Source organism: Suncus etruscus, chromosome X (assembly GCF_024139225.1).
Source record: "Suncus etruscus isolate mSunEtr1 chromosome X, mSunEtr1.pri.cur, whole genome shotgun sequence".
Lineage (NCBI taxonomy): Eukaryota > Metazoa > Chordata > Mammalia > Eulipotyphla > Soricidae > Suncus > Suncus etruscus.
Genome location: NC_064868.1, coordinates 63,447,080 through 63,471,225, shown reverse-complemented (window position 1 = coordinate 63,471,225; position 24,146 = coordinate 63,447,080). Strand labels below are relative to the sequence as shown.

At 36.6% G+C, this 24,146-nt stretch overlaps 1 protein-coding gene across 1 annotated transcript in view; it reads left to right on the top strand.

The window, feature by feature from the left end:
* PHKA1 (phosphorylase kinase regulatory subunit alpha 1) overlaps positions 1-24,146 on the top strand; it is a 210,960-nt gene that overhangs the window by 2,973 nt on the left and 183,841 nt on the right. Inside the window, exons 3-4 of the mRNA XM_049767159.1 lie at positions 6,683-6,730; positions 8,924-9,092. Coding sequence (XP_049623116.1) covers positions 6,683-6,730; positions 8,924-9,092 — 217 coding nt within the window. The remainder of the gene's footprint in view (positions 1-6,682; positions 6,731-8,923; positions 9,093-24,146) is intronic.

Below are 24,146 nucleotides of genomic sequence, written 5' to 3'. Positions count from 1 at the left end.
TTTAGCTCCTTTCAGCACCTAATTCTTGTTCAGAGTGATCATTTCCAACTTCATTGTCATCGTGGTCCCTTCTCTTCTCTAACTCCTGTGCTATTTGTGTCAAGCTTCCTATTATGGACTAGTTTTGCTGGCCCTTGGCACTATATTATCTCTATATTGTCTCTATACTTTTTAACATTCTATCTTTTTTATATTTCACAAATGAGTAAGATCATTCTATGTCTACACCTTCCCCTATGAATCATTTTGCTCAACATAATATTTTCCATATCCAGCCATGTATAAGAAAATATCATGATTTCATTTTTCCTAACAGCTAAATAGTAAGAATTTCATTGTGTAGAAGTTCCAGTTTCTTTAGCCACTCATCTGTTCTTGGGCACTTGAGTTGTTTCCAGATTTCGGCTATTATGAATAGGAAGCAGAGGACTTTTCTCTACATTGTGATTTTTAGCTCACAAAATATATTCCTATGAGTAGTATTGCTGGATATTATGAAAGTTCAATTTCTAGTTTCTTTGAGGAATATCCACATTGTTTTTCCAAAAAGGTTGTACCATTCTCAACAGCAGTGAATGAGTACCCTTTCCACAAAATCTGTGCCTGCACTGGTTGTTCTTGCTCTTTGTGATGTGTGTCCATCTGGTGTCAGATGGTATCTCATTGTTGTTTTGATTTGCAACTTCCTGATGATTAATATGGAACATTTTATTATTTGTCTTTTGGCTATCTATAGTTCCTTTTCGAGTAAATGTGTTGATTGCTTGTCCCCATTTTTAGATGTGTGTAGATTTTTTTCTTGTTAAGCTCTACTAGTGCCGTATATATCTTATATATTAACCCCTTATCAGATGGGTGTTGCGTGAATAGTTTCTCCAATTCTCTGGGTAGTCTTTGTATCTTAGTCACCATTTATTTTCAGGTACAGAAGCTTCTTAGTGTACTGTATTCCCATTTATTTAACTTTGCTTCTACTTGCTTGTAGTGTTTCATCATGAAAAATCCTTTGGCTTCAATGTCACGTAGTGTTCTGCCTAAAATTTCCTCTAGGGAACTTCTGGTCTAAAATCAAGGTCTTTAATCTATTTTGATTTAACTTTTGTGCATGGCATTAAAGAGAGGTCCGAGTTCATCTTTTTGCATTTAGTTGACCATTTTTTCCCAATACCACTGTTGAAGAGGCTTTCCTTGCTCCACTTTGTATTTCTTGCCCCTTCTCGAAGATTCATTGATCATATACCTGAAGGTTTATCTCTGGATATTAGAGTTTACTCTATTGATCTGAAGGTCTGTATTTATTTTAGTACCATGCTGTTTTAATGACTACTGTTTTATAGATTGAAGTTGGAGGAAATGATGCCTCCCATCTTTAACATTTAGCTGTTAGTTCAGGTTTACTGTTCCACATGAGTTTCAAAGTGTTTGATCTTTTTTTTTTGGGGGGGGGTCACACCCAGCGGCTCTCAGGGGTTACTCTTGGCTCTACTTTCAGAAATCTCTTCTGGCAAACTCTAGAGAACATATGGGATCCTGAGATTCGAACTACTGTACATCCTTGTTCGGCTGTGCTAGCTCTCCGGCCCCAAATTTCTTTGAAAAATGTGGGTATCCTTATAGGGATTGCATTAAATTTGTACAATACTTCAGGAAGCACTGCCATTTTATTTTATTTTATTTTATTTTATTCTTGGTTTTTGGGCCACACCTGGTGATGCTCAGAAGATACTCCAGGCTCTGTGCTCAGAAATTGCTTCTGGCTTGGGGGACCATATAAGATGCTAGGGATAGAACCCAGGTCTGTCCTGGGTCAGCCGCATGCAAAACAAACACCCCACCACTGCACTATCGCTCTGGACCCAGTATTGACATTTTAATGATGTTATTTCTCCCAATCAATGAATAGGTTATATGTTTCCATTTCCTGTGTCTCCTTTTATTTTTTTTTGTTTTTGTTTTTCTTGGCCACACCCATTGACACTCAGGGGTTACTCCTGGCTATATGCTCAGAAATCGCTCCTGGCTTGAGGGACCAATGGGACACCAGGGGATTGAACTGTGGTCCGTCCTAGGCTAGGGCTTGCAAGGCAGACGCCTCACCTCTAGTGCCACCACTCCAGCCTTCCTTTTATTTCTCGAAGCAGTGTTTTGTAGTTTTATTTGTATAGGTCTTTCTTCTTTATCTTTCTTCTTTCTTCTTTCTTTCTCCTTTCTTTCTTTCTTTTCTCTTTTCTTTTCTTCTTCTTCTTTCTCTTTTCTTTCTTTCTTTCTTTCTTTCTTTCTTTCTCTTTCTTTCTTTCTTCTTTCTTTCTTTTCTTTCTTCTTTCTTTCTTCTTTCTTTCTTTCTTCTCTTTCTTTCTTTCTTTTCTTTCTTTCTTCTTTCTTTCTACTTTTCTTTTTTTTTTGGTTTTTGGGCCACACCCAGTGACTTTCAGGGACTACTCCTGGCTATGTGCTCAGAAATCACTTCTGGCTTGAGGGACCATATGGAATGCTGAGGATCAACCCAGACATGTCCTGGGTCAGCCATATGCAAAGCAAATGCCCTACTGCTGTGCTATTACTCCACTCCCTGCATAGGTCTTTCACCTCTTTAGTTAAGTTGACTCTTAGTTACTTGATTTCTGAAACACAATTGTGAATGGGATTTTTATAAATATATATTTCTTCTCTTTCATTATTTGTATATAGAAAAGCCATCACTTTTTGTGTATTTTGTTGCCTGCCACTTTACTATATGAATCTATTGTTCTAAAATTTTTTTATAGTGTCTTAAGGTTTTTCTAAATATAGTATCATGTCATATGCAAACAGTGAGAGTTTAACTTCTTCCTTTCCTATCTATATGCCCTTGATAACTTTTACTTGCTTGATTGCTATGGCAAGTATTTCCAAAACTATATTGTCTAGAAGTAACGGGTGGCAACTGTGTCAGATCTTAGAAGAAACACATTTAGTTTTTCCCCATTGAGTATAATGTTAATATGGGCTTGTGGTAAATGACTTACTATATTGAGGAAAGTTCCTTCAATTCCCATATTGAGATTTTTTTTATCATGAATGGGGGTGCTGGACTTTGTCAAATGCATTCTCTGCATCTATTGATTTGTTCATATGATTTTTCTTTTATTTATATAGTGTGTTATATTGATTGACTTGCCTATGTTAAACCATCCTTGCCTCTCTGGTCATGTTGTATGACCTTAATGAATTGTTGTATTCATTTGCTAATATTTTGTTGAGGATCATTGCATCTATGTTCATCAAGAATTTTGACTTGTCATTATCTTTTTAGTGGCGTCTGTCTGATTTTGGCATCATGGTGTGTTTAGCTTGATAGAAACTGCATGGGTGTGTTTTTGTTTCCTCAGTTACCTTGAAGAGCCTGAAAAGGATTGGGAGTAGGTCCTGTTTAAAGCTTTTAAAGAATTCACTAGTAAATCCATCTGAACCTGGGCTTATGTTTTTGGAACGCCTTTTGATTACCATTTCAATTTCCTCAATAGTTATAGGTCTATTCATATATTCAACCTCATCTTGGTTAAACTTGGGACTTTATAGGAGACCAAAAATTTATCCATTTTTTCTAGTTCTCTCATTTTGTGGTTTAGAGTAATCTCTGATTACATTTTGAATTTCTGTAGTATCTTTAGAGACATCCTCCCTTTGGGAGTCAGAAAGATCGTACATGGGTAGGTTACTTGCCTATGTGTGGCTTACTGAGGTTCAATTCCTGACCCCATATATGTTCCCCTGAACACAACTAGTAATAAGCCCTGAGCATAGCCTAGTGTGGTCTAAAAAAACAAAAGAAAAATATTTTTTCCTCCTTTGAAGATAGGAACATTACTACCTAAAAATACTTTTTACTTTTGGTGACTGTTTCCTTCTAATATGAACTATCTCCTTTAAAAGCCCAGTACAAAACTTATTTTCTTTGTGGTTCCTATTACAGATAACTTGGTTTTACACTGATTAATTCTTTTTCAGGACTACTTTCTTGGAATGTATAAATCATTTATAGTCTATGCTGTTCAATATATTTAGTATTTCATTTAGTAAGTTTTGTATAATTGGGATGTTTTAGGTCCTAATATTTATGTCTACATATGTTTATAATATCTGACCATACATTAATCACAGAGAGACCTCAAACATTAGCTGAGGACCAGCTATGAGAGGTGGAGTGTTTGCTCTACATGTAGGAAACCCAGTGTCAATCCTTGACATTGTAGGGTCACTCTGGCACCACTGGAAGCATATCACTTGGAAACTAAACAATAAAGGCGTCAAAATAAATAAATAAATAAATAAATACATAAATAAATAGATAAATAAATAAAGTGAGAAGGGAGTGTCACTTGATATGGTCAGAAGTCTTCACCTAAAACCCTGCCATTCTGTCTATGGAACTATATTTCAAGTCTTAAGCCTAAAACTTTTATATTGATATAATTGTATATATCATATTACCTCAAACAGTGACAAAACTCTTTTTTTTAATCACTGTCTTATTAGGAGGCATGTGTAATTAGTGTCAACTAGTATACTGTTAATCAGAAAATGATCAGTTTAGGGCTGGGGATATAGCTTGCCTTGCATATTTGAGGCCCTGAGTTAGGTCTTGGGCAGTGCCAAACAATTTTTTTCTTAAAAGAAAAAGGCTAGTGTGGGAAAACACAAAGATGGGCCACATCCCCTCATTCTTTTTTTTTAATTTTTTTTTAACTTTATTGATTGATTGATTGGTTTTTGGGCCACATCCAGCGGTACTCAGGGGTTATCATGGCTCTGCACTCAGAAATCGCCCTTGGCAGGCTGGATGACCATATGGGATGCCGAGAATTGAACCGGCTCCCTCCCCGGTTGGCCCCGTGCAAGGCAAACACCCTATCACTGTGCTATCTCTCTGGACCCACCTCCCCTCATTCTTGTCTCTTCATGTTGACTATTAATTTTATCAGACTTAGAAGTTGTAACCTGAAGATTAAAAAATGCCTGAAAATGGCCATTTCAGGAGAGCAAAAGTGGATAGCAATCAGAAAACCCTCATTGGGATCTGGGATTTCCAAAATTTGTATTGAAGTTAAAATTTAGGTGGGAGTAGTAAAGTCAATTGGTAAATAGAGTTGAGAGTATTTGACAGAAACCTCTGTGAATATGATAAAAATTCAAAATTAAATAAATCCCCTCCCCAAACAGAGTAGAGAGTTAAATGTAATGATATGATAATGGAAGGTCTTTTTCATTGTAATTAAAATAATAAAATCTTGTAGATTGTTGGAGTCATGTTACTTCATAAGAAATACTTCATGCTTTAAAAGGTGATACTATCATATACTAAATGTTCCCTTTTTCTTCTTTCCCTCTCCCTTTCTCCTTTCTAATCTCACCCTTCCCTGCATTCCTTTTTCCATTTTTTTCTTAATCTATAAGGTGAGTGGACTTTTTATAGAAAAAATTATTTAAGAAAGGAAAACATTCTTTATTATTTCATCAGTAAAAAGTTTTATAAAGTTTTCAAAAATAATGTAACACATAATTGTGCCTATTTTTTAGTCTCTCTTATGTTGAGGGATTGACAGAACAATGCAGCTCACAAGTAGATTAATTTTCAGTGTTGTTTTGAAAGTACCTCTTAACCAGCATCATCTGGAATGAACTGTTGGGTTTTCATCTGTAATGTGAAAACACAAAGTTTAGGATTATGATGAAACTCTTTGGTGCTGTGCTTTTCCAAAATATACGCCTATATGTGTCACTGTTAATGCACTGTTAATGTTATTGTCATGTAATATAACTAGAATAGTATGTTATAATTAACGTATTACTATATTATACCAACTAGTATAGTAGAGATTTATAGTTATTATATAATAATATAAATAAATTATATTATTGCTAAATCCTAGTATAACAGTTGTATAGTTGGTAATAAGAATTTTGGTATGTTAGGATGGAAACAGTACTTTAGAAATTTCCAAGACAAATAGTAATGAACTGAAATTTAAGAATGTTTTCAGGGACCAGAGTGTTAGATAATACAGCCCACCCAAATTCTATCCAGGCATCTCATATGATCCCCTGAATGTACCACTATTGATTCCTGAGTAAAGTCAGGTGTCTGTACACCTGGATGTGATCAAACACAGAAACTAAAACAAAAATAGAATAGTGTGGCCTTTTTCCTCTTTTACTAATGATGTCTCTTTACTCTTGTTCTAAATTGAATTTCACTTTATCTTTAGAAAATATCCAGATAAAATTCTCTGTATACTTTTGAAGATAATATAAAATGAATAATTTAGAAAAAATAAAAGTGATGATGTTGGTTTTTCTGTACCCTAGGATGTTTTTAAACTATCTTTATAACTTTATATTTTTGAGCTGATTTCCCCCCCCCCCTTTTCAAAGTAGAAAGTCCTCTAAGAAGCTGTTCTTCTGTAAACCTGTTGGAACTTTGATTTTAAATTAATTTACTTTAAGGAGTCAAACTATATTTTTTGATTCCACTTTTAGCTGTAATTTGTTCTTCTGTGTACATATAAAGTAAATGCGGTATAAATAGGGACCCAGGATAGGGTTACTTGTTCTCAAAAGGTCATAGTACCATCTGCAGTTGCTGAGTAAGTGATCCTGCATCAAGTGATGCTAATAACAGTCTTGTTTGTATTTATTTTTGCAGAGTGTAGTGAAGTTGATGAGGGGACTGCTGTACTGCATGATGAGACAGGTATGGTATGGTTAAGAGCTCCTTCTAACAAACATACAAACATACTTACAAAGATTAAAAATACCCATCATCTACATACAAGTATGTATATTGCATAAAAGTTGATACCATAGTATAAACCATTCTGTGAAACCCCTGATAGCAGATAAATTTAGAATTTTTCAAAATTTAAAAGTTCATAATGGTGTATTATAATGTATATTATGTTGTGCTTTGAATAGGTCCAGAATAGCAGTTTATCATCAAAGCATTAGCATTATCTTTTTTGTTTTGTTTTTTATTTGGGGGGGGGCCACACCCGGTAACGCTCAGGAGTACTCCTGGCTATGCACTCAGAAGTCGTTCCTGGCTTGGGGGACCATATGGGATGCTGGGGGATCGAACCGCGGTTCGTCCAAGGCTAGCGCAGGCAAGGCAGGCACCTTACCTCTAGTGCCACTGCCTGGCCCCAGCATTAACATTATTATAGGAACATGTGCAGTTTCAATTAAGCAGAATAAAGAATATATATATATACACACACACATATATATCAAAGTGATTATATATATATAAATATATATATATATCTACATAAAGACTATATCACTTTGGTGACACCAAGTGTCACCAAATATTGTTACCAAAATTTTTTTGGCCATTGATCAGGGGTAACTTTTGGCTCTGTGCTCTGAAATTGCTCCTGGCAGGCTGTGGGGACCATATGGGATGCCTAGGGTTGAAGCTGGGTCAACTGAGGTAAATTCCCTACCGTCTGTGCTATCGCTCTGGCCTGGTAAAAATCTTTTCAGAAGTGTTTTAGATTTATTTTATGATTGGATAAAATGGAAGAGGACTTACATTTCTTGTGTAGATTAAAATTTCTTTCTTTAAAAAAAATTTTCTTTCTTTGTGAATTGCCCTTTTCTATATGTGCTGCCGAAGCGAGCACATGAATTGCCCTTTTCTTATGTGGTATGTCAAGGGGGACTATTGGCTGTTTTCTGCTTGTAAGAGAAGTTCCTATACATCATGGGTATTTATTCTTTGTAATACATGGATATTTATTCTTTGTAATACACTGCAAATATTTTAGTACATTATAGTTTATAATTGAGTTTATTTATGGTTTTCTCCATTTGAAAATATTTTACTATTAAAGTTTTTCTTTTATTTTGAGATCTCAGTACAGATTGAGCACATTTAATATGAACTCACTTTCTTGAAATCAAGAAATTTTATTAGTAGAAATTGTGACTCAAATTATTAAACTAATCATTCATAGGTACACAAGAAGTCCATGGTAGAAAGGAATCAATGCCAGACTTTTTTTCTTATGTCTGAACTTAATGTGCTCTCTATTGGACTAACTTATTGCCTCATCCCCCATTTGCTTTAAACAGATTCTAATTTGCATTTTCTATCTTACAAAGTAAGTTTTAATAACTAATTTAAATTACTAATTTAATAACTAATTTAAATTATAAAGACTTAACCTAAACATTTCCGGGGTAGATCTGAAAGCACCAGATTACCTCTGGGGTGACTTGGTTAAATACTGCAGGGCCCAAATGTCACTCTCTCCTCAAGTCCTTACATGTCTAATTGTCTGAGAATTTCCTGAAGTGGTCTCCAAGACCCCCTTTACATAAAAAAAGATTTAGTAGTTACCATTATATCACATGTACACATAATTTAAGTCTATTTTGACCTTTCTGGAAAATGACATTTCATTTTTGGCTTTTGTTTCCATGTTAATTTCAATTTATTTTTTTCACTCAGTGTATCATTCCTCAATCCTTTTCATCACTCCTTGAAATATGTCCTCTTGTTCTAATTTCCCACAAATTCATTTCTCTATTTCATGAGCAAATATGTATTTTCCACAAAGAATTTGTCTCTTATAAGGCTCCTCTCATTAGATCACTCTGAATATTAATGTTGCAAAAAAGGTGTTTAAAGAGTAAGCATAATGCATAGAAAATTACTATTTATTGTTATATAATTATAATATAATTTTCCAATTAAATTTCTTAAATTAAAAACAACAACAGTTTTAGCATGTTAGTATAGGGATAAAGAGGTAACATGTTATTTTAAGTATGTTTAAATTGTCTGAAACTCAATACCTTGATATGTGTTAAGATTAGTATAGTACAAATATGGCATATTGATTATTTTTTCTGCTTATACTTTTACTGTCGTTTTCTTCAGGTTGATAAAGTAGAATCCTTCAAGTATAGTCAGAGTACCAAGGATAGCCTTCATGCCAAATATAACACCAAAACTTGTTCAACTGTCGTGGGTGATGACCAGTGGGGACATTTGCAGTTGGATGCTACTTCTGTATACCTGCTCTTCTTAGCACAAATGACTGCCTCAGGTCAGTACAAGTAGTTTAGGAAGCCTCAGACTTGTGACACACTTTCTTCAGCACATGTAGCTTCTCTAAGATGTTGACATAACAATCACATATTTATTGCTCAGAGATGCACTTTGGTAGCATATTTTAAACAACTCTTTAAAGGAATGAGTGGTGTATGAGTAATTTATTTTATAATTGAGAACTAGGAGATTTAGTGTAGATTTTCTTCAAACAGAAATTTATATTTTATAATTTTTTTTAAAATGTCAATATTTATTAATACAATAGTATTCTTGAAATCCAATGCAAGAATATGTGGTCTACAGGATTCTCAGACTCCTAAATCAAAACATATAATGTCAGTGGTAAGAGACATTTGGGAACACAAAATGCAATTTGTTTTAGAAAAGAATGCTGAGAAAATGGAAGATTCCCTTTAGCATTACAAAGGAAAATTTGACAATATATTCCCCTCTGAAAGTTTAATATTAACTTAAGATATATTGAGCAACGGAAAATTAGTGTCCTTGGAGTATGGAAGGAAGCCCTAATGAATATAATACCAAACCCACCTAGCCATGAATGCCATGGTCATTTTCCAGTGACAGAAACTACAGTTATAACTCCCAGATGAACCATGTACAAATAAATTAGTTCCTGTGATGTATGTTTTGAGAAATACATTCTGAGAAATAAGTTTGATCTTTGAGACTGAGAGCAGTCAACTCTAAAGATTTCCATACCCCTGAAAAGATTATAATCATGTGGATAATAAGTGGTAAAAATCTCATACAGTGGGACCGGAGAAATAGCATAGTGGTAGGGTATTTGCTGTGCATGTGGCTTTCCCAGGACAAACCTCATTCGATTTCCAGCATCCTATATGGTCCCCAAGCCAGGAGCGATTTCTGAATGAATAGCCAGGAGTAACCTCTGAGTGTCACTGGGTGTGGCCCAAAAAACCAAAACCAAAACCAAAACCAAAAAACTTACACAGAGACTAACTACAAAGAAAGAAACACGAGAACAAAATAGTACTGTGTAGTATTGTGTCTTCCAAGGAGACAACAGTGGCTCTTCTCTCTTTTTTTTTTGTTTTTGGGGCCACACCCGTTTGATGCTATGGGGTTACTCCTGGCTAAGTGCTCAGAAATTGCCCTGGCTTGGGGGGACCATATGGGACGCCAGAGGATTGAACCGTGGTCCTTCCTTGGCTAGTGCTTGCAAGGCAGACACCTTACCTCTAGCACCACCTCACCGGCCCCAACAGTGGCTCTTCTCAACTATAATTTTGCTTGCCTGTGTTTTAAATAGTTAACACCTTGATTAGATCTTGGGAAAATGTACATTTTCTTCAAAATAATCAAATGACCCATTTACATAGTAGGTCCAAAAAGAGAAAGAAAAACTATATGATGTTATTGTTCTCAAAAATTAAACTGCCTTAGTTGACATTAAAATGAGATAGGATGCTCAATGAAATAAGTCAGAGGGAGAGAGATAGACAGAATAGTCTCACTCATCTATGGATTTTAAGAAACATAAAAGAAATTATTGTGATAATGCCCAGAGACATAGAGATGAGCACTGGAAGGACCAGCTCATGATATGAAGCTCACCACAAAAACTGGTATGTGCAGTTAGACAAATAACTACACTAACAACTATCATGACAGTGTTAATGAGTGAGAGAAGTAGAATGCTGTCTTGAATACTGGCAGGGGTGGAGGAGGAGGGAGATGGGAGACATTGGTCATGGTAATGTTGCACTGGTGAAGAGGAGTGTTCTGTTTATGACTGTAACCCAGCTACAATCATATTTGTAATCATGGTGTTTAAATAAAGATATTATTAAAAATGAGATAATTCAGAATAGGTGTTCATTTTAATTACCTAAAAATCACTTGTCTGAGTTTTTTCCACTATGTCATGTCAATTATCACTCAATAGCACAAGCTACATGTATGGAGATTATGTAGAATTTCCAATTCACTTCTTTGTCTTAATTTGAGTCTTTTTTTTTGAGATGTTCTTTGGATCTTAATAATTCTTTATATCTTTTCTCTCTCCTTGTCTCATTTCTAGAAATGAGACTTTTTTGTCAGAGCAGTCATTTAAATTTTTGTGCTGGGAAGTTCCTTTGTTTTCTCTATCTCTTTCTTTCATTTCTTTTTTTTTTTTTTGGTTTTTGGGTCACACCTGGCAGTGCTCAGGGGTTACTCCTAGCTCTATGCTCAGAAACGCTCCTGGTAGGCTCAGGGGACCACATGAGATGCCAGGATTAGAACCACCGACCTTCTGCATGAAAGGCAAATGCCTTACCTCCATGCTATCTCTCCGGCCCTCTTTCTTTCATTTCTAATCTGGTTCTTAGCAAGAACTTGTAGTACCAAGTCCAAGTTGTACTATACCCGGAATAACCACCATAAGGGGATAGTCAGGTTACCTCATCTAAAAACATCTGTTTGCTGAGTAGCATATGTTTATGTGTTTATGACTTCCTGAGACTCACATGAAATTAAAAGAAAGATTGACAATGTTAAAGGAGGTTTGAAAATGCTATATTATTTAATACATATTTTGTACTCCTAGTTCTTTTGGTATCCAGACACCTAATGACAAGTTTTGGGCTCAAGCAGTGACCATCAGGGTGGCTAAGTCAGACCCTCTAGATATCTGACTTAGACTGTTATTCAAATGCTTCTTCCTACTTAAGTTATAAGAAAGAATATCATATATTCTGGACTCATAACTGAAAAGCAAATAAAATAGCTTTATCTCTTTTATGCATATCTTTGGGCAAAATTCACAAACAAAAAAGAACCACATTTGCTTGACAACTTAACACTCTTACTCAGAGAAATCTTTTAACTAGTTTTCATGGTCAACCCAGAGGCCTAATGCCTCTGCACTTAGGTAAATCCATATCAAATGCAAAAGATATCTGAAAATTAGTATGGGAGAAGAGGACATAATCACATGATCTAATTCTCAATGTATTCCCAACTTCATTGTGTTCTGAATGTTTTCATCTAGTTAATAGTATTTTTTAAATAATTTTTATTGTGACCAATATGAATTACATCTTTCAGTTATATTTAAGGTACATAGTGACAGTGAATTAGGGCCATTCCCACCACCATTGTTGCCCTCCCTTAACCCTTGTTCCCAGTATGCATCCCATAGCTCTCTGCTTTGTACCCTGGACTGCTAGTGTAACAGGTACCTTTTGTGTATAGCTTGTTGTAGATTGGATATCTTATGTATGTAAACATTTCCATAAGATTATTATGTTACTTATCCTACCCTAATTAATAATTGTGCCCTACCCTAGGGTGTGACCTGGCATTCTGCTCTCACCCTAGGGTGGTACCTGATTGTGATGTATAAAAGCAAGGGTCTGTGGAAGGCAAGGGCTTTTTGGGGGGACTGATTCTGGGGCTTTTGGCTTCAGCCTTATCCACGGAATAAAGCTGATATCTGCAGAAGCCTGACTGCCTGTTAGCTTTATACCTGCCGCATTCACCTCAGAACCACCGACTGAACAGGGTGGCAGACACGTGGTCTGAGCTAGAGGAGAAAGACATCATCCTCCATCCCTCCATCAGCCAGCCCCATCAAGGGTTTTTATCCAACATAATCAGGTACCACCCTAAGGTGGGAGCAGAATCAGGTACCATCCTAGGGTGGGAGCAGAATGCCAGTCACACCCTAGGGTAGGGCACAATTATTGATTATGGTAGGATCAGTAACATAATAATCTTATGGACATGTTTACATACATAAAAGGTATCAACTCTGTTGTCATTGACTTTGGGTTTGGTGTTTAGGTCTGATCAATTTTATATCTACTCAATGTTCTTTCAAGCAGGAATTTTTATTTTATTCTTAGATACTATGAAATGAGAAAAAAGGGCTGGCTTATTGCTTGTTTTATACTGAAAATTCTGTAATTTATAATATAAATTTACTATATCACTATATATTTATAATATAATTTACTCTTATATACGACTATATAATAAGCAAGGTATATAAATTATAGTAAGAGATAGAAGTTAAGGGAATTAACTCCAGCTTGATCCCCGGTACTACATGTTCTCCAACCATGCCTGAATACAGCTCTGGATAACCTGAGTGTGTTCCTGTTGTACACTATTATAAAAGGGTTTGCCTGGATTATTCCCAGAACTTCATCGCTTAAATAGTACTGCATCTTCAGATATATTGAATCCCAGGATGGACAAGATTCACAGGAAACATTCCTGAGTGACACAGGATATTCCAAAATAAAAATAAAAAATAAACAATACTAAGATAAATTGAGAGTCAAATTCATATTTGCCATTTGAATAATGAATGTTTTTTGGATAGTTTTGTTCTACCTTTGGGTTTTTAGCTGAAGAACAACAGCATAATAAATGTGTAATTCCATTTTATTTCTCCTATATTTGGAAAATGAATGTGGTTACATTTGTTTATAAACTAAATAGGAACATTGCCACATCTTCCTAAGCAAGTAAATGTGTTCTCATTACCAAAGTTTATTTGTTGAAATTATTTGTCATCTCTGATTTACAATAAGATAATGAAATATGAGAATTTCTCAGAGTACTTTTTCCTTTTCTTACATTAATACTTGGTGATAAACCCTTCACTCCCCCTCTAAAATGCACTGCACTGAGGTTGAATAACATTTAAATTATAAACTTTTTACCTACTTCCACCCTTTGAAGGTTGAGTTTTCAAATTGCACCTGGCCTGCCTTGCTAATACTGAGAGGAGTTAAAGAGACAAGAAACATCCATCTGCAAAATATTCACAGATGACAGTCCAAGACAAATGGCCACAATCTACTCTAGAACATTTTAACAGAAATGTGTGTCTGGATCTAAAGAAATAGAACAGGCTTAAAAGGTCCTTGCTTTTCATTGCCAACCCTTGTTCTATCGCTGGCACCACATATGGTCCCCCAAGCATTACTTGGAGTGATCCCAGAGTGACCACAAAGTGATCACAAAGCCAGGAGGATTAAGTCCAAAGAACCCCTTGGTATGACCCAAAAAACAGAAAGAAAAAAAAGAAATATTTGGACGAGATGCTGAAGAGTAGAAAGCACCATGGCACTACTCCAAAGAACTGATTTAATTTGGAACAGTAGAATGTCAGACCCAAAGTACACTGAGTGCTCTTGAAAACAATAGAATTTTGATTCTAAGTAGTTACAGGGATGCTCACAGTTCAGTAAGAACAACAAATTGATAGATTAGCACAATTTTTTAACAAAATATCAAGGCTAGAGATAAAAAGAATTAGAAAAAGTCCAAGATTGTTTTCACAGTCTATCTGAAATGGGGTATGAACTTAAATAGAGATTTGTAGAGAAATGTGTGCCTTTTGCTGACTAATAAAGTTCCAGCATACTATTGCGAAAATTAATAGTATGCCATAGGAAGCACATACATCAAAATCAGAAAAGCAACAGTTGCTAAAAATGAAACTATCTTTCTGAGATGACAGTGTAAATGCTCAAGGCTAAACCATTTTTATGGTTTTAGGGCCACACCTGGCAGTGCTCAGGGCTTATTCCTTGGTTTTGCACTAAAGGTCACTCCTGACTGTGCTCAAGAAAAAAAATGCTAGAAATTGGATCCAGATTGAACATGTACAAGGCAAAAGCCCTAAACTACTATTGTTTGGCCCCTCAAAACTAAACATTTTAAAGAACATCAGAGGTTGCTATTATGAGCAAAAATGTTTTACTGAACTAATCAAGCCAATAAGTAAACAAATAATGAGTAAAGAAAAATAAGACCCATAAAAAATAGTATCCACAGAATTCCTCCAGCATATCTGCAATGCTCAGTTTAAAAATTGCTGTGAGAAATACAAAGGATAAGAAAAATCTGAGACAACCCATGAAAGAAAATCAGGCAGTGAAACTGCCTGAAAAAAGCATATATTGAAATTTAGGAGACAAAGGCTTAAAAACCATTACTGTAAAGGTGTCCAGTTATAAAAACGATTCCAGTTATTAAGAAGTAAAGGGATATAATAAGAGCATTTTATCAAATAGAGAATATGCATAAAGGGATAAAAACTAGACCTAATGAAAATTCTGGAATTAAAAACTATAGTAATTAAAATGAAAATCATAGAAAGGTAGAATAAATTTGAACTAGCAGAAGAAAGAGTACTGGAAGTCAGTAACACAGGCTGTACAGCAAAAAGAATAGGAGAAAATATTAAAGAAAATTGGTATTACCCCAGAGGGAAAAAAGTACCATTTAAAGTACCTATTTAAGACCACCAGATAATAAAGAGTAGAAAATACATGCATGGGGCCATAGAGATAGCATGGAGGTAAGGCGTTTGCCTTGCATGCAGAAGGTAGGTGGTTCGAATCACGGCATCCCATATGGTCCCCCGAGCCTGCCAGGAGCGATTTCTGAGCATAGAGCCAGAAGGAACTCCTGAGTGCTGCCGGATGTGACCCAAAAACCAAACAAAAAAGGAAAGAAAAGAAAATACATGCAAAGCAATGATAACAGTAAACATAAAACTTTATTTAGAAACATTAATCTACACATCTAAGTTCAGTGATATCTAGTGATTTCTATATTAACACAAATAATCATCTGTACCCAGACATATAATACATGTGTTAAGAATAAAACACTAAGAATTTTATGCAATATAAAAAACTGTCTTGTGTCATGTAATAAAACCCAAATACAATTATTGACAGATCTTCTTTTAGAGAAAAATGGGAACATCAGTATTTCAATGTAATGTATTCAAAGGATTTTTAAAAAGAACTGTCAGGGCTGGTGAGATAGCACAGTGGGTGCTTCCACTCTGTTGAACCAGTTTCTATTCCCTGAGTACCACAAGAAGTGATCCCTGAGTACTGCAGAGCTAGGAGTAAGCCCTGATCATCACTGAGTGTCATGACCAAACCAAAAACAAACAAAAAACCCTGTCAGTTAAGAATCTCGTTATTCAGTATAATTTTTAAAAAGAAAAGAATAAAGAAACCTTTGCAGAAAAATAAAAGAACAGAAAATCTTCTTGCAAGTAGAGCTACCTACATAAATTTCTAAAAGTTTTTTAGACAGACTGAAATTAGGTGACTTTGCACAGTAATTTGAATCATCAGGAAAAAATTGACCTATTGGCAGCAAACAATACAATTGTACCTTTCTTCTTTTTTAAAATTTTGTATTAATGGGGCCAGTGAGGTGGCACTAGAGGTAAGGTGTCTGCCTTGCAAGCACTAGCCAAGGAAGGATGGCAGTTTGATCCCCCGGCGTCCCATATGGTCCCCCCAAACCAGGGGCAATTTCTGAGCATTTAGCCAGGAGTAACCCTTGAGCATCAAATGGGTGTGGGCTCAAAAGCAAAAAAAAAAAACATTTTTTATTAACAATAATTTTTTTCTTTCTAAAAGGCCTTTATTATCCAGACACTGACAATTTTTTTATTTAAACACCTTGATTACATACATCATTGTGTTTGGGTTTCAGTCACGTAAAGAACACCACCCATCACCAGTGCAACATTCCCATCACCAATGTCCCAAATCTCCCTCCTCCCCACCCGACCCCGCCTGTACTCTAGACAGGCTTTCCATTTCCCTCATATATTCTCATTATTAGGACAGTTCAAAACGTAGTTATTTCTCTAACTAAACTCATCAATTTTTGTGGTGAGCTTCCTGAGGTGAGCTGGAACTTCCAGCTCTTTTCTCTTTTGTGTCTGAAAATTATTATTGCAAGAATGTCTTTCATTTTTCTTAAAACCCATAGATGAGTGAGACATTTCTGCGTTTTTTCTCTCTCTCTCTGACTTATTTCATCAGCATAATAGATTTTGTGTACATCCATGTATAGGAAAATTTTATGACTTCATCTTTCCTGACAGCTGCATAATATTCCATTGTGTATATGTACCACAGTTTCTTTAGCCATTCGTCTGTTGAAGGGCATCTTGGTTGTTTCCAGAGTCTGGCTATGGTAAATAGTGCTGCAATGAATATAGGTGTAAGGAAGGGGTTTTTGTATTGCATTTTTGTGTTCCTAGGGTATATTCCTAGGAGTGGTATAGCTAGATCATATGGGAGCTCGATTTCCAGTTTTTGGAGGAATCTCTATATCGCTTTCCATAAAGGTTGAACTAGACGGCGTTCCCACCAGCAGTGGATAAGAGTTCCTTTCTCTCCATATCGCCGCCAGCACTGTTTATTCTCATTCTTTGTGATGTGTGCCATTCTCTGTGGTGTGAGGTGGTACCTCATCATTGTTTTGTTTTGCATCTCCCTGATGATTAGTGATGTGGAGCATTTTTTCATGTGTCTTTTGGCCATTTGTATTTCTTCTTCGTCAAAGTGTCTGTCCATTTCTTCTCCCCATTTTTTGATGTTATTAGATGTTTTTTTCTTGTAAATTTCTGTCGTGCCTTGTATATTTTGGAGATTAGCCCCTTATCTGATGGGTATTGGGTGAATAGTTTCTCCCACTCAGTGGGTGACTCTTGTATCCTGGGCACTATTTCCTTTGAGGTGCAGAAGCTTCTCAGCTTAATATATTCCCATCTGTTAATCTCTGCTTTCACTTGCTTGGAGAGTGCACTTGCCTCCTTGAATATGCCTTTAGTCTCAATGTCCTGGAGTGTTTTGCCTATGTGTTGTTCTATATATCTTATGGTTTTGTGTCTGATATCGAGGTCTTTAATCCATTTGGATTTTACCTTCGTACGTGATATTAGCTGGGGGTCTAAGTTCAATTTTTTGCAAGAGGATAGCCAGTTGTGCCAACACCACTTGTTGAAGAGGCTTTCCCTGCTCCATATAGGATTTCCTGCTCCTCTATCGAAAATTAGGTGATTATATGTCTGGGAAACATTTTCTGAGTATTCAAGCCTATTCCACCGATCTGAGGTCCTGGTCTTATTCCAATACCATGCTGTTTTGATGACTATTGCTTTGTAGTAAAGTTTAAAGTTGGGGAAAGTAATTCCTCCCATATTCTTTTTCCCAATAATTGCTTTAGCTATTCTAGGGTGTTTATTTTTCCAAACGAATTTCAAAAGTGCCTGATCCACTTCTTTAGGAATGTCATGGGTATCTTTAGAGAGATAGCATTAAATCTGTATAATGCCTTGGGGAGTATTGCCATTTTGAGGATGTTAGTCCTGCCAATCCACGAGCCGGGTATGTGTTTCCAATTTCGCGTGTCCTCTCTTATTTCTTGGATCAGAGTTTTATAGTTTTCTTTGTATAGGTCCTTCACATTTTTAGTCAAGTTGATTCCAAGATATTTGAGTTTGTGTGGCACTATTGTGAATGGTGTTGTTTTCTTAATGTCCATTTCTTCCTTATTACTATTGGTGTTTAGAAAGGCCATTGATTTTTGTGTGTTAATTTTGTAGCCTGCCAGCTTGCTATATGAGTCTATTGTTTCTAGATGCTTTTTCGTAGAGAATTTACTGTTTTCTAAGTAGAGTATCATGTCATCTGCAAAAAGTGAGAGCTTGATGTCTTCCTTTCCTATCTGGATTCCCTTGATATCTTTTTCTTGTCTAATTGCTATAGCGAGTAATTCCAATGCTATGTTGAATAGGAGTGGTGAGAGAGGACAGCCTTGTCTTGTGCCAAAATTTAGAGGGCAGGCTTTAAGTTTATCTCCATTGAGGATAATATTTGCCACTGGCTTGTGGTAGATGGCCTTAACTATATTGAGAAAGGTTCCTTCCATTCCCATCTTGCTGAGAGTTTTGATCAAGAATGGGTGTTGGACCTTATCAAATGCTTTCTTGCATCTATTGATATGATCATGTGGTTTTTGTTTTTCTTGTTGTTGATGTTGTGTATTATGTTGATATATTTACGGATGTTAAACCATCCTTGCATTCTGGGATTAAACCTAATTGATCATAGTGGATGATCTTCTTAATGAGGCATTGAATCCTATTTGCCAGGATCTTGTTGAGGATCTTTGCATCTGCATTCATCAGCGATATTGGTCTGTAATTTTCTTTTTTCATAGCATTTCTGTCTGGGTTAGGTATCAAGGTGATGTTGGCTTCATAAAAGCTGTTTGGAAGTGTTTCCATTTTTTCAATTTCATGAAAGAAAGAGTCTTGCCAGGATTGGTAGTAGTTCCTCTTGGAAAGTTTGAAAGAATTCATTAGTGAATCCATTTGGGCCTGGGCTTTTGTTTTTTTGTCAGACATTTGATTACTGTTTTAATTTCATCAATGGTGATGGGGGTGTTTAGATATGTTATATCCTCTTCCTTCAACCGTGGAAGTTTATAAGAGTCCAAGAATTTATCCATTTCTTCCAGGTTCTCATTTTTAGTGGTGAAGAGTTTCTCAAAGTTGTTTCTGATTACCCTTTGAATCACTGTCATATCAGTAGTGATCTCACCATTTTCATTCCTAACACGAGTTATCAAGTTTCTCTCTCTCTCTTTCTTTGTTAGTTTTGCCAGTGTTCTATCAATCTTCTTTATTTTTTCAAAGAACCAACTTCTGCTTTCGTTGATCTTTCGGATTGCTTTTTGGGTTTCCACTTCGTTGATTTCTGCTCTCAGCTTTTTTATTTCCTTCTGTCTCCCTATTTTTGGGTCCTTTTGTTGAGCCCTTTCTAGTTCTATTAGCTGTGTCATTAAGCTACTCAGGTAAGCTCCTTCTACCTTCCTGATGTGTGCTTGCAAAGCTATAAATTTTCCTCTCAGTACTGTTTTGCTGTGTCCCATAAGTTCTGATAGTTTGTGTCTTTATTGTCATTTGTTTCCAGGAACCTTTTGATTTCCTCCTTGATTTCATCTCGGTTATTGAGTATGAGGCTGTTTAACTTCCAGGTGTTAAGGTTTTTCTTCTGAGTCCCTTTGGAATTCACAAATAATTTCAGAGCCTTGTGGTCACCGAAATTAGTCTGCAAAATTTCTATCCACTTGATATTATGGAGGTATGTTTTGTGTGCCAGCATGCAGTCTATCCTGGAGAATGTCCCATGTACTTTGGAGAAGAATGTGTATCCAGGTTTCTGGGGATGGAGTGTCCTATATATATCCACTAGGCCTCTTTCTTCCATTTCTCTCCTCAGGTCTAGTATATTCTTGTTGGGTTTCAGTCTGATTGACCTATCCAGTGGTGACAAAGCCATGTTGAGGTCCCCCACATTTGTGTTGTTATTGATATTATTTTTCAGATTTGTCAACAGTTGTATTAAATATTTTGCTGGCCCCTCATTCGGTGCATATATGTTTAGGAGAATTATTTCTTCCTGCTCTACATACCCCGTGATTAATATAAAATGTCCATCTTTGTCTCTTACAACCTTCCTGTGTATAAAGTTTGCATTATCTGATATTAGTATGGACACTCCAGGTTTTCTATGGGTGTTGTTTGCTTGGATAATTTTCTCCAGCCTTTTATTTTGAGTCTATATTTATTCTGACTATTCAGGGGCGTTTCTTGTAGGCTGCAAAAGGTTGGATTGAGTTTTTTGATCCATTTAGCCACTCTGTGTCTCTTAACTGGTGCCTTTAGTCCATTGATGTTGAGAGAAAGAATTATCCTGGGATTTAATGGCAACTTTATATCGAATTTTGGTGTGTCTTTTGGTTAGTGTTGTCTTAAATTAGGTTTTTCAGTTTTTCTCTTAAGACTGGTTTTGAGTCTGTAAAGTTTCTGAGCTGTTTTTTGTCTGTGAAACCAGGTATTCTTCCATCAAACCGGAAAGTGAGTTTTGCTGTATACAGAATTCTAGGTAAAGCATTCATTTCATTCAGTCTTTTCACAATATCCAACTACTGCTTTCTGGCATTTAATGTTTGTGGTGACAGGTCTGCTGTAAATCTGAAGAATGCTTGCTTGAACATAATTTCCCCTTTTGATCTTGCTGTTTTTAGAATTCTGTCTCTATTTGTGGGATTTGTCATTGTGACTAGGATGTGTCTTGGGGTATTTTTTCTGGGGTCTCTTTTGGTTGGTACTCTTCGAGCATGCAGGATTTGATCACATATATTCTTTAGCTCTGGAACTTTCTCTTTAATGAGGTTCTTGACCATTGATTCTTCCTGGAAATTTTCTTCCTGGGTCTCTGGGTCTCCAATGATTCTTAAATTTTTTCTGTTGAGCTTATCATAGACTTCTATTTTCATCTGTTCCCATTCTTTGACTAATTTGTCCATTGTCTGTTCATTTGCTTTAAGTTTTTTTTTTCCACTTTTTCCTGCTGTATGGAATTGTTATGTATCTCATCTTCCACAGCACTACGTCTATTCTCAGCTTCTGATACCCTGTCCCAGAGCTTATCCATTTTGTCATTCACTTCGTTTAGTGAGTTTTTCAGGCCTGTTAGTTTACACATTATTTCAGTTTGGAGTTTTGTAATTTCCATCTTCATATTTTCTTGGTTCTCATTAGTGTTCTGTTCAACTCGATCCATGGTTTCTTTGAGTTCGTTGAGCATCTTCCATATTGCTAGTCTAATGTCCTTATCTGAGAGTTTGATTAGTTGGTTGTATATTATCTGGTCATCAGAATTGTCATCTTCATTCTCTATATCTGATGCTGGCCTGCATTTTTTTCCCCATTGTCACACTTGTATTGTAGGTTTTTCTGCGTGTTGTGGTGGTATTCATTGGCTAAATGATGCAGGCAGCATACTCCTCTGGCTCCACCTTTTCTGGATGGGTCGACTTGCCTCCACGGGAGGGGAGTCCTCTGTGGATGAAGCCTCACACAGGATCAAACCTTAGTCCCGAGCACTCAGCGGAGGAGACAGTCCGGAAAGAAATGCTGGGCTTCAGTGATCCAGCACAGTAGTTAGTGTGATTTTTTCTTCTTGCTGCAATGGTCTTTTTTTCTTAGAAAGAGCACACAGCCGCTTAGCGAAGCAGAGCTAAGTGCCCTTCTGGAGCCTCTTTTCAGCCCACTCCCAAGAGGTTCACTCAACAGGATAGTAGACAGATACACACAGACAGCACTCACAATTTTTCACGTTGGGCCCCACTGGGCAGGTGTAGTTTCGTGGATTTTCCCAGCCTGACGTCACAAACAGGGGACCTGGCTTCTGCAAAGCATAGCAGGTTTTCACGTAATGGAGCAGTTCCTTGGCGTTCCGCCCTAGAATTGGCCTCTGAGAGAGCGAGTTTTCTGGAGCCTCTTTTTGGCCCACTCCCAAGAGGTTCATGCAACAGGATAGTAGACAGACACACACAGGCAGCACTCACAATTTTTCACAGTTGGGCCCCACTGGGCAGGCGTAGTTTCGTGGGTTTTCCCAGCCTGACGTCACAAACAGGGGACCTGGCTTCTGCAAAGCATAGCTGGTTTTCATGTTTTGGAGCAGTTCCTTGGTGTTCCCACCCTGATATTGGCCTCTGGAAGAGCGAGTTTTCTGGAGCCTCTTTTCAGCCCACTCCCAAGAGGTTTACTCAACAGGATAGTAGACAGACACACACAGGCAGCACTCACTTGGCAGGCGAAGTTTCGTGGATTTTCCCAGCCTGACGTCACAAACAGGGGACCTGGCTTCTGCAAAGCATAGCTGGTTTTCATGTTTTGGAGCAGTTCCTTGGTGTTCCCGCCCTGAAATTGGCCTCTGGGAGAGCGAGTTTTCTGGAGCGTCTTTTCGGCCCACTCCCAAGAGGTTCATGCAACAGGATAGTAGACAGACACACACAAGCAGCACTCACAATTTTTCAGTCGGGCCCCACTGGGCAGGCGTAATTTCTGTCATTTCCAAGTTTTAAGCTATGCATTAAGTTATTTATGTAGTCACTTTCTTCCTTCCATATTAATGCTTGCAAAGCTATAATTTTTAAATTAAAAATAAATATCTTTATTCAAGCACCTTGTTTATAAACATGATTTTAGTAGGTTTCAGTAATAATAAGAACACCCCCTTTCATCAGTGAAACATTCCCATCACCAGTGTACCCAATATTTCTCCCCCCCACAGTATTCGAGAAAGACATTCTACTTCTCTGACTCATTGACATTACCACCATAGTTGTCAGTGTAGTTATTTCTCTAACTGCACTCCCCACTGTTTGTGGTGAGCTTTATATCATGAGCCCTCATCTCTATTTTCTCTAGGCATTATTACAATAATGTCTTTTATTTTATAAAACCCTTAGATGAGTGAGACTATTCTGTTTCTATCTCTCCCTCTGATTTATTTCACTCAATATAATAGTTTCCATGTCCATCCATGTATAGGAAAATTTCATGACTTCATCTTTCTTGACAGCTGCATAATATACCATTGTGTGTATGTACCAGAATTTCTTTAGCCATTCATCTGTTGAAGGGCATCTTGGTTGTTTCCAGAGTCTGGGTATTGTAAATAACACTGCAATGAATATAGGTGTGAGAAAGGCATTTTTGTATTGAGTTTTTGTTTCCAGGGTATTTCCCTAGGTGTGGTATAGCAGGATCATATGGGAGCTCAATTTCCAGCTTTTTTGAGGAATCTCCATATTGTTTTCCATAAAGGGTGGACTAGACAGCATTTCTACCAGCAGTGAATGAGAGTTCCCTTCACTCAATATCCCCGCCAATACTGATTGTTCTTGTTCTTTGTGGTGTGTACCAGTCTCTGTGTTGTGAGATGGCACCACACAGTTTTGTTGATTTGCATCTCCCTGATGATTAGTGATGCTGAGCATTTTTCATGTATCTTTTAGCAATTTGTATTTATTCTTTGAGGAAGTGTCTGATTATTTCTTCTTATTTTTTAAAAATAAAATCTTTATTTAAGCACCATGATTACAAACATGATTATATTTGGGTTTCATTCATAAACAGAAAACTCCCTTCATGAGTGCAACATTCCTACCACCAATGCCCCCTCCAGCCCAACCCATGCTTCTATTCAAGACAGGCATTCTACTTATTTCACTTATTAATATTGTCTTGATTGTTGTTAGTGTAGTTATTTCCCTAACCGTATTCACCACTCTTTGTGAGCTGGTCCTTCTGGCCCTTATATCTCTTGTCTCTGGGCATTATTACAATGATGCTTCTTTGTAAGTAATTTTGCTTTTATATCTTGCT